This window comes from Parambassis ranga, chromosome 2 (genome assembly GCF_900634625.1).
Source record: "Parambassis ranga chromosome 2, fParRan2.1, whole genome shotgun sequence".
Classification (NCBI taxonomy): Eukaryota; Metazoa; Chordata; class Actinopteri; family Ambassidae; genus Parambassis; species Parambassis ranga.
In genome coordinates, this window is record NC_041023.1 from 25,660,203 (window position 1) to 25,669,938 (window position 9,736).

The following is a 9,736-nucleotide window of genomic DNA, read 5'->3' on the forward strand; positions in this document are numbered from 1 at the left end:
ACAATGCAGTGATTCCATTCATTCCCAGGAAGTTTGCACATACTCACAGCAAGAACAAAGGGCTGTCAACCAGTCCCCCTCCGGCAGTTTCATAGTCGTTAGCCAGTCGTTAGACACACCTGGCCCAGTCAGCCAGAACATCACAGGTAAGTATGGAAACATTTAGTGCTATTGTCCAGACGCCTTGTTTCAATCTTCTCTACCTACTTATTGCAGCATTAAAATTTACTTAAAAAAACGTTTGTGCAAATTGTTACAGAGATTTTTTTAAGTAAATCTTACAAATCATTTCTTTCAGTGTATTTTAAGAGACATTAAGTGGATCAACGCACTTTCCTCTCACCTGTGCTCACTGTTTGGCCATGGTTAGAGAAAGGAACACAGACTATTCACAGAGCCATAAATAATTGGTTTAATTATTTTTTTTTTAGTCTTTTGCAAATGCAACACAGAGTTCAGCAGGTGAATGGTACATGCATCAATAACGCCGTGCTCCATTACACTAAAGGAAGTCTTTTTGTGAATTATTACAGAAATCTTGATAAAAAGCCTTTCAGCTCTCAGCAATCAGATGCTGACTAGTTTAGTCTGCACACGTTAGTTAGAGCACTGCATGATGATGCCGCCTTTGGTCACAAGCCACAGTTTGCCCAGGTTGTAGCTCACATGCTTGATGGGTAGGCACATTGGAATGTTGACCCAATCTGTGCCTTGTGGAGCACTTGTGGAGATCCCAGTTCTGTAGAGAGGACAGAAGTTAACCTGAGAACATGATCAGTTACAATATGTTTCATTGCATTATTCATTATGTGTATGAAATCACTCACTAATAGGGGTGGAACGGTTCGGTTCGTATCACGATTCTGGGGTCACGGTTTTCAGTTCAGTTTACAATGTTGAGGTTTGTTCTAGTTTTAACACTCTGGAAATACCAGATGAGCATAAAATATATCCTAATTATCCAACATTCATCCAACAGAAGCCATTTAAGATAACCTTTCATATAGAACAGGTCTACACCTTGTTCTTTTATTAAACAAACTAAACAGCTCATGGTATTTATCTTATTTGCACATTTGCGTCATTTCCGTCTGCATGGTTGTGCGTTTAAAATTCAGCGCTGCTGTCTGCGCACAGAGGCACGATGCGTGTACACACACAGACATATGCACAGACACGTGTGCGCACACTCCCACCGGCGGAGAGAGAACGACATGCTAGTTGGATAGACTGAACTCTATGACTACGCTAAGCTATGCAATGCCAACAGTACTGATGTCCATGGTTTTATTTTTGCCTATGAAATATTTTATTTACATCCCGCTCTGTAAGCATTGACGGGACATTCGGCAGCTTTGCGCACGATTGGACGCAGAGTAGTGTGGGTCTCTCTGCTCTGCCTGCTGCGTGAAGCTACAGAGACTGACCGGAGCGCGTTGAGGCAGGGGAGGAGCTCACGACCACTGCTTGTCGAGGACAGTAGCCTGACTGCAGAATGATACGTGCTTTCACGCCAGTTTCCAAACGTCACCAGAGAGAGTCACTAGTTGCTTTAGATTAAAGGTTTGGGAAGCCGCGAAATGTAGCGAGGGAGACGCCAAGTTGCCAACACTCGTCTCTATGCTGTGGTAAAAACACCTCCCTGTATTACTTGATGCACATGTCCAGAACCGAACAGAACACGCGCCCATGAACCTAAACACGTGTACCGAACGGTTCGGATTTTTTTCCTGAACCGCCCCACCCCTACTCACTACCCTACACTGACTTCCAATGTAGGAACTCATTGTGAAAGCATTTTTGGACATGTGACGTCGGACACTACCCCCCTCATTTTCTGTCACCGTTAATTGTCACGAATCAAACAAGCCGATCTCTGCTGGCTTTAAAAAAAAAAAAAAACCTCCAGTCCACATTCACCTTTTCTATTAAAAACGAGCCATTTTGTATGTTTTCCGATTTTCAGCACCACCCCTTATAAAATTGGTGATTACAGGATTAAAATCCTGGGGGAAAATGATTTTTTCACTACTGTTGATTAGAACTGAAGTTAATTAAAAGGTCTATGCAAAAAAATTTCGAAAAAATATTTATCTGATATATTTTTAAAACAGTTAAAGTTAGGGGACGTTTTTGTCCCGAACAACACATAAGGGTAGTGTTTGCGAACAGTCCATGAGGGTTAATCTCTTACCTTTGGTACAGCTGATTCTCTCGGTTCACAACAAAGACGTTTCCGTCGGTTCCGACTTCAGCCATTACTGCAGCTCCTGGGATGTGTATCCAGCCACTGATGTCACAGGTCGTTGGTGTTACTCTCTGTAATAGTAAGCACATATGGTGATATATCACGATCAGTAAAGTAAATAACACAACTTGACAATCAAGACACAAGATTTTACTGTGAAGTATATCTGTTCAGCACTGTTGACTCCCCAGCATCCTAACGGACTGCAGCTGAAATACATCAATCTTCCAGGCAGTTCTTTCCAGTTCACAGAACCCACGTCTCTGTAGTTTGAAGCAATGGAATTTTTCAGACAGTAGATGATGGAGGCATTAGTGACTCCCACAACCTGATCTTGACCTCCAGCATCCACCTGCTGTAAGGTCTGACCTGGAGACAGAGGCAATATTAGGAAGCAACAATGTGTGTCCTTTAAATGTGTGAAATTAGTCTGTAATAATAGTTACCATTAACAAGAATAAAGTCGCCAGCTACATATTTGTAGACCTTGTCTGATCTGTCAACCCCCCAGATTCCTGCAGGTCCCACTGAGACATGTTTGAGAGCAATTGAAGCAACTCGGAACCAAGTCAATCCACACATAAGGTAAACATTAGAGTCCCTGTCAGTCAGCACAACTTGCCCCTCTCCAGCATCAATCTGTTCAGCGTGGAACCGCTGTGGGCCTGCTGTACATGTCCAGCCTGTGGAGAGAAAGAGAAAAAAATAAACTCAGCATTATACCTTCACTGACTTCATCAAATCCTTTAGTAATGTCTCAGGTTAAAAGCTGCACCTACCATGACTGACAGTCAGGAAACTCAGGACCACCAACAAGACTGCAACAGCTTTCATGGCGTTTCTGATTCTGTGCTCCTCTGGAAGAACCTGGGTATGTTTGAGTTGCTGCTCTGACACATGTGTGATGGAGGCTCTTTTATACCATGAGGGGAAGACGCACAAGATATACACAGGGAAGGGAGAGACAATGACGCACAGGTGAGACTCATCAGGGAGGAGCAAGCAATCACCAGAAGGAGGAGGCACACGAGGAAGGGAAAGACAAGACAAAATAAAACTGGAAATAATACAAAACCAGAGAACCACACTAGAACTAAGGAAAACACAGCAAACTACAAAATAAAAGCCCTGGCTCAGACTGAAACCCTGACAGAATCTGTTTATCTGTGTTTAGCCGACAATGTCACAGAAGCAAGACACTTGAGAGGAAACATAAACTTCATGTCCTGGATTATAGTGGAAATTCAAACATTTAACCAAATCTAGTCCATAATAACCAGATTAGACCCAACTTTGGACATAAAATCTGCTAAGGCTGGCTATACACTAGAAGAAAAGAGTTAGCATGAATTTTTAACTATTAGAAAGACAAGTATGCAGTTATATCTATGTTTAAAATGACTGAAATTGTGCTGCAGTAACAATCAAATGCCAGGATCAATTCATTTTGGTTTTGCCAGTGGAAACAACCTCCTTTGTCTGCCTCAGAATGCAACACTAAGAGCGCCCTCTAGTGGCAGGTGCCCTTTCACACCACCTGGAGGCAAATGAAGCTGAGAGAGCATTCAGCCATGGATACAATGATCTGGTATTTATATCAGCTAAAATACATGCCAGGTAGACCAGGAAGTAATTATCAGTAAATAGACCCTATCGTGAGTCTTATTATTCATGGTTTATGGTAACAGAAAGTAACAATATTGATTTCCAGATATAGTTGAAACAAAGCTCAGTTGCATATTAAAGTAAAGTAAATGTGACTTCAAGTGTGCGAAGCCTACATGTGAATAAAACACTTGTCAGCCCATTTCCAGCATGACTAATGAGAAGTGTTGAATCCCAGAGAAACAGGGAGAAATAATAACAATAGTTTGGGTATGGTTCCTCTTTTCGTGCTTTTACTGAAAGAGAAAACAAAGCCCCTCTCACTATGGGCCAGGACAAAAGTAACTGAGCTCAGATCAGCAGATTCAATCCTTTCAAGGAGCATGATTTTAACATCACGAATATTTGTCAATCCATGAGTCATTATTATTATCTCTCCTCTTACCAATAATTGGTATATAATCAGTTTGATAAGGCCCAGAACAGCAGGTAGTTTAAGAGACATTGAGTGGATCAAAGCACTTTCCTCTCACCTGTGCTCACTGTTTGGCCATGGTTAGAGAAAGGAACACAGACTATTCACAGAGCCATAAATAATTGGTTTAATTATTATTTTTTTATTCTTTTGCAAATGCAACACAGAGTTCAGCAGGTGAATGGTACATGCATCAATAAAACCGTGCTCCATTACACTAAAGGAAGTCTTTTTGTGAATTATTACAGAAATCTTGATAAAAAGCCTTTCAGCTCTCAGCAATCAGATGCTGACTAGTTTAGTCTGCACACGTTAGTTAGAGCACTGCATGATGATGCCGCCTTTGGTCACAAGCCACAGTTTGTCCAGGTCGTAGCTCACATGCTTGATGGGTAGGCACATTGGGATGTTGACCCAATCTGTGCCTTGTGGCGCACTTGTGGAGATCCCAGTTCTGTAGAGAGGACAGAAGTTAACCTGAGAACATGATCAGTTACAATATGTTTTATGCATTATGTGCACGAAATCACTCACTCCCTACTCCCTATATTGGAGTTCAGTGTAGGGTAGTAACTCATTGTGAAAGCATTTTTGACACGTCGGACACTACCTCCCTCATTTTCTGTCGCTGTTAATTAATTGTCACAAATCAAACGAGATGATCTCTGTCGGCATTTTTTTTTTGAAAAAACTCTTTTATGTCCTCTTCTCAAACTCCTCACAAGTCCATGGTTTAATCTTACAGTCATATTTTAAAGTTCAGAACTCAATATCAGCTCATGCCCTCCTGCCTCTGTGTTGTGTACCTGGGTGAGACTGGTTTAAGGTCTTACCTTTGGTACAGCTGATTCTCTCGGTTCACAACAAAGACGTTTCCGTCGGTTCCAACTACAGCCATTACTGCAGCTCTTGGGATGTGTATCCAGCCACTGATGTCACAGGTCGTTGGTGTTACTCTCTGTAATAGTAAGCACATATGGTGATATATCACGATCAGTAAAGTAAATAACACAACTTGACAATCAAGACACAAGATTTTACTGTGAAGTATATCTGTTCAGCACTGTTGACTCCCCAGCATCCTAACGGACTGCAGCTGAAATACATCAATCTTCCAGGCAGTTTTTTTCCAGTTCACAGAACCCACGTCTCTGTAGTTTGAAGCAATGGTACTTTTCAGACAGTAGATGATGGAGGCATTAGTGACTCCCACAACCTGATCTTGACCTCCAGCATCCACCTGCTGTAAGGTCTGACCTGGAGACAGAGGCAACATTAGGAAGCAACAATGTGTGTCCTTTAAATGTGTGAAATTAGTCTGTAATAATAGTTACCATTAACAAGAATAAAGTCGCCAGCTACATATTTGTAGACCTTGTCTGAGCTGTCAACCCCCCAGATTCCTGCAGGTCCCACTGAGACATGTTTGAGAGCAATTGAAGCAACTCGGAACCAAGTCAATCCACACATAAGGTAAACATTAGAGTCCCTGTCAGTCAGCACAACTTGCCCCTCTCCAGCATCAATCTGTTCAGCGTGGAACCGCTGTGGGCCTGCTGTACATGTCCAGCCTGTGGAGAGAAAGAGAAAAAAATAAACTCAGCATTATACCTTCACTGACTTCATCAAATCCTTTAGTAATGTCTCAGGTTAAAAGCTGCACCTACCATGACTGACAGTCAGGAAACTCAGGACCATCAACAAGACTGCAACAGCTTTCATGGCGTTTCTGATTCTGTGCACTGCAGAGCTCCTCTGGAAGAACCTGTGTATGTTTGAGCTACTGCTCTGACACATGTGTGATGGAGGCTCTTTTATACCATGAACCTTGAAGCTAAACTGGTTTTTCATGCAGTTCAGGGAAAGTGATACAAATCTTTGCTGTAACACTGTACAGCAAAGATTTGACTTTAGACTTTACACTGCTAAAAGAATGTGGCAGAATGGCTGTGTATAAGACCTGAGTGATCTGACATGTGTCCCAGGTATATTCATATCTCAGGGCTGTTTGCTTATGATCAGATCACAAGAACAACAGTAATACCAAGTCTGAGAGCCCAAGGAGAGTGAAAGCATTATCATTGAGGAAAGCATGATGTGTGTATAATATTTTTCCTGGTTATCTTATTGTACAGACCACTGAAAGTGCTGAGTCAGAGCATAAAAAACGTTTACATTTATTTTGTTATGCACAAATTACTACAGACTCCCTCCTCTTGTGATACTGCTAGTGAAATGATTGCAAACACATGCAGATCTGTGCACTATATAAACAATTTCCCCCCGGGGATCAATAAAGTATTTCTGATTCTGATTCTGATTCTGATTCTGATAAAGCATGTGATTTTGTATTTTGCACTTGCTTTGTACACTATAATGTTACTTTAGTTTAAATCAATTAACTTCAGCTGCCATACTTAAAACTAAACTGTGAAGGAAGAGGCGTCTGTAGGAGTAGAGCAACAAGAGCTTTACAAGGTCAGAGACGGTTCATTGTTTCGGATGTGAAAAGGAGTATCACTGAAATATACTATTACATTTAATAATAACTGGTAAACACTTGTTTTTGCATTGACACCACATGATGTGTTATGATTCAAAGTCATTCAGAGTATCTGCACTGAATGACAACATCAGAAGCTATTCAGACAGTCTTCCTTATCCAGGACAAACACAGCCAGTGTGTCACAAGACAAGTCACAACAGTGCTGAGCCAGGGTCCACATCAGGATCTGAGCCAATTCTGGCATGTTTATCTATGGTTTATGTATCTGAGACCCTGCATTAATTCAGGGAACTCCCTGTGTCACAAGTGGCTTTTGTTTGATGAAACTTTTTCTCAATTTGGACTGAGAATCAATAACTTCACACAAAATATTTTTTTTAACCACTGGGACTGATTAAACAATACCCTGGTCTTATCCAAAACACTAAAGGCATGTAGCAATATAACCACATGGTAACACTTTCATGTCAGCAATGATCGTTGGGTGGTTTTATTTATTTATTTATTTATTTTAACGAGAATGACAGCCCTTCTGTTATCTGTGTGTGTGTGGTCAGATTGTGGTCAGTATTGAGTGCTATAAAGCAGCTGGGGCGAGCCGTTTGCATGCAGAGCGGGACCCTGCCTGCTAAAATGTGATCCACGCGTTTTCGCGCTATGGCACAGGTACTATTAGCGCCACTCATGCCGCACCCTTCTCCCTGCTTGTCCATCTGTCTGTCTCAGGCGCAGCGCTAATTACATCCATCCGCCGAGACAAAAGCTTGGTGATTAGGGTTAAAGGTATTAATAGCGGTTTCTAGGTGGAAGGGTATTTGGCAAGGTTTTTCATGACACATGGTTGGTGGCAGGAGCAGATCACCTGCGCTGCTAAGCGGGTTTCTGTTACCTGTCCTTTGACTGTGTGCGGAATTGGTCAATTGGCGCCACCTGCAGCTACAGGCGCCCCTGCTTGCTGAGAAAGTGCCGTCTCTATATGTATTCTAATATTATTGTATTTTGTTTTTAATATTTTATATTATTGCTGTTTTCTGCTCTTGTTATGTGTTTATATATATAATCTGCTTATATATTTTTGCCACTTTTATGTATAGCCTATAGAATATATTTGTTTCCTGTTGTAATTACAATAGTTAAAATAACTGTTCTACTGAAGGATTTGTGCAAATGAGAAGTATAATTTTGTCTTTCGTTTATATAATAAAACGTGATTGTCTGTGCAAAATTGTATGGGTTTTATTTTTTGGCTGGTTGCATTTCTTTTATTATTTCTTTGCTTGTCTAAAAACATCTGCAGCTCCCCATTATAAAATGAGCGTACATTGAAATTAAAGATTAAAGAGGCAAAGCAACCATCCTTTTTTCTGATTAGGCTCAGCTTCACTTTATATCCCACTAGGGAAACCAACCTTTTTTTTTATAAACAAAAACACATTCACCACTGATGAAGTGTAGTGTAACAATTTAAACAGACAAATCTGTAATCAATATTTAAATATTGCAAAACACACAAAAACAGTTTTCTTTAAAGTGTAAACATTGAATTGATGTCTGATGTCATTTGTGCGCATGGAGGAATTATCTAAAATAAATCATGTCTGTCATAACCATAAGTTGTTACAAAAAAACAAACAAAAAAACTGTTACACACACATTTACCACTATATTCAAACACACACGCTGCCACAGTCACATAAAGAGTGGAGAGGTTCACTAGGAGGTTCTATGTGCGATTGAGGGTCTGGAAGATTTTGGATATTTAGAGCATATACTGCATTAAAACCTTAGACTGTAGATAAAGATGGATGAACTTTGCTTTAAATCTTAATATAAATTCTATAACTAGTTTACCGCTTTACTCCTGGGAAACTAATCAATAGCGATCAAACGTTTTTATGTACACGGCTGTAAGCAAGTTGATTTCGGCTCTAAAGAGGTCTACAGAAATTGAGTGACTTTTAGAGCCACCCTGAGGTGAATTAAGGAACTGCAAGTTCTGCAAAGTATATTTCTTCACCGAATGCTACGGATCTCTGCTCTGGTTTTTCGTCAAAACTGAACTGAACAAAGCTCAGAGAGGCTCCGACAGAAATGACAGCACAACTGTATATGTGTGCAGAAAAAGAAAAAAGAAAAAACACAACCAATACATTTGAAAGTACATATAAGATGGATTTAAATTGAAACAAATTGATCAAATTTTATCTGATTAAAACCATATTACTATGCTTGATTCATCAAAACAGTAATTGATCTTATGTTGATCAAATTCACTGGAACAGCCCTGATCATGAAAACTCCATTTTCTCTTCTACCATTTGCCACATTATTGTAAATTGTTTCAAAGCTTAACCAAGCACTCGGCAAAATAAGTTACTTGTCAGAAAAAATATTAGTTTATGCTGCAATGAAAAACAGAACTTCCTGGGATTCTGCTTGACGCTGGTGTCACTGTGGGAGCAGAAGCGAGGGACAAGATGAGCTTTGGTTAAGCCAAAACCTCACAGCTGAAAGCCAAAGATCGTCTCCGATGAACGAGTCACTCATTTCAAGTCTGTTACAAATGTTTATCCTCTAACTTCTCGCATGACTCAAGTCCATTAAATAATCAAGCAGCCTGTGTTATTTACAATAATACATCTGCCAGAGATACATTATTTTACTTTCACTACATTTTATCGTGGGCTGATCACAGCTCTTACACAGTGGGAGTTTAGGTCCTGTGCGTGAAAATAGCTGCAGTGAGTGATGTTTTTCTCCCTCCTCTGGCTTGGACAGAGCGCGCCGGTTGCCCCGCCAACACAACTGTGGAGGCGTGGTCGTCCGTCCCCCCATTGGTAGAAGCCGAGGCGCGTATCCGCCAACATTAACGCTAATTGGCTGAGGATCTATGACGCAGCCA

At 40.7% G+C, this 9,736-nt stretch overlaps 2 protein-coding genes across 2 annotated transcripts; both read right to left on the minus strand.

Annotated features, from left to right (window-relative positions):
* Nucleotides 1-597: 597 nt before the first annotated feature.
* On the minus strand, nucleotides 598-6,090 carry LOC114432537 (fish-egg lectin-like). The gene is made up of 6 exons (XM_028400602.1): nucleotides 6,072-6,090; nucleotides 3,028-3,103; nucleotides 2,695-2,931; nucleotides 2,403-2,617; nucleotides 2,195-2,319; nucleotides 598-739 (listed from the first exon to the last, which is right to left on the minus strand). Exons 2-6 carry the CDS (start codon nucleotides 3,080-3,082, stop codon nucleotides 598-600), a joined length of 774 nt encoding a protein of 257 aa, XP_028256403.1. The 5' UTR covers nucleotides 3,083-3,103; nucleotides 6,072-6,090.
* LOC114432538 (fish-egg lectin-like) lies at nucleotides 4,641-6,050 on the minus strand. Its single transcript, XM_028400603.1, has 5 exons — nucleotides 5,996-6,050; nucleotides 5,663-5,899; nucleotides 5,476-5,585; nucleotides 5,162-5,286; nucleotides 4,641-4,782 (listed from the first exon to the last, which is right to left on the minus strand). The coding sequence occupies exons 1-5, from the start codon at nucleotides 6,048-6,050 to the stop codon at nucleotides 4,641-4,643; spliced, it is 669 nt and encodes a 222-aa protein (XP_028256404.1).
* Nucleotides 6,091-9,736: the final 3,646 nt, after the last annotated feature.

What these genes read in the sequence shown, in the direction of transcription:
- LOC114432537 (XM_028400602.1), bottom strand. Translation starts at nt 3,082, where the DNA reads ATGAAAGCTGTTGCAGTCTTGTTGGTGGTCCTGAGTTTCCTGACTGTC. An exon ending in CTGAACAGATATACTTCACA is followed by an intron (nt 2,320 to 2,402) that starts GTAAAATCTTGT and finishes TTACTATTACAG; the next exon opens with AGAGTAACACCAACGACCTG. An exon ending in GAGAATCAGCTGTACCAAAG is followed by an intron (nt 740 to 2,194) that starts GTAAGAGATTAA and finishes TCCTCTCTACAG; the next exon opens with AACTGGGATCTCCACAAGTG.
- LOC114432538 (XM_028400603.1), bottom strand. Translation starts at nt 6,050, where the DNA reads ATGAAAGCTGTTGCAGTCTTGTTGATGGTCCTGAGTTTCCTGACTGTC. An exon ending in CGACTTTATTCTTGTTAATG is followed by an intron (nt 5,586 to 5,662) that starts GTAACTATTATT and finishes CTCTGTCTCCAG; the next exon opens with GTCAGACCTTACAGCAGGTG. An exon ending in GAGAATCAGCTGTACCAAAG is followed by an intron (nt 4,783 to 5,161) that starts GTAAGACCTTAA and finishes TCCTCTCTACAG; the next exon opens with AACTGGGATCTCCACAAGTG.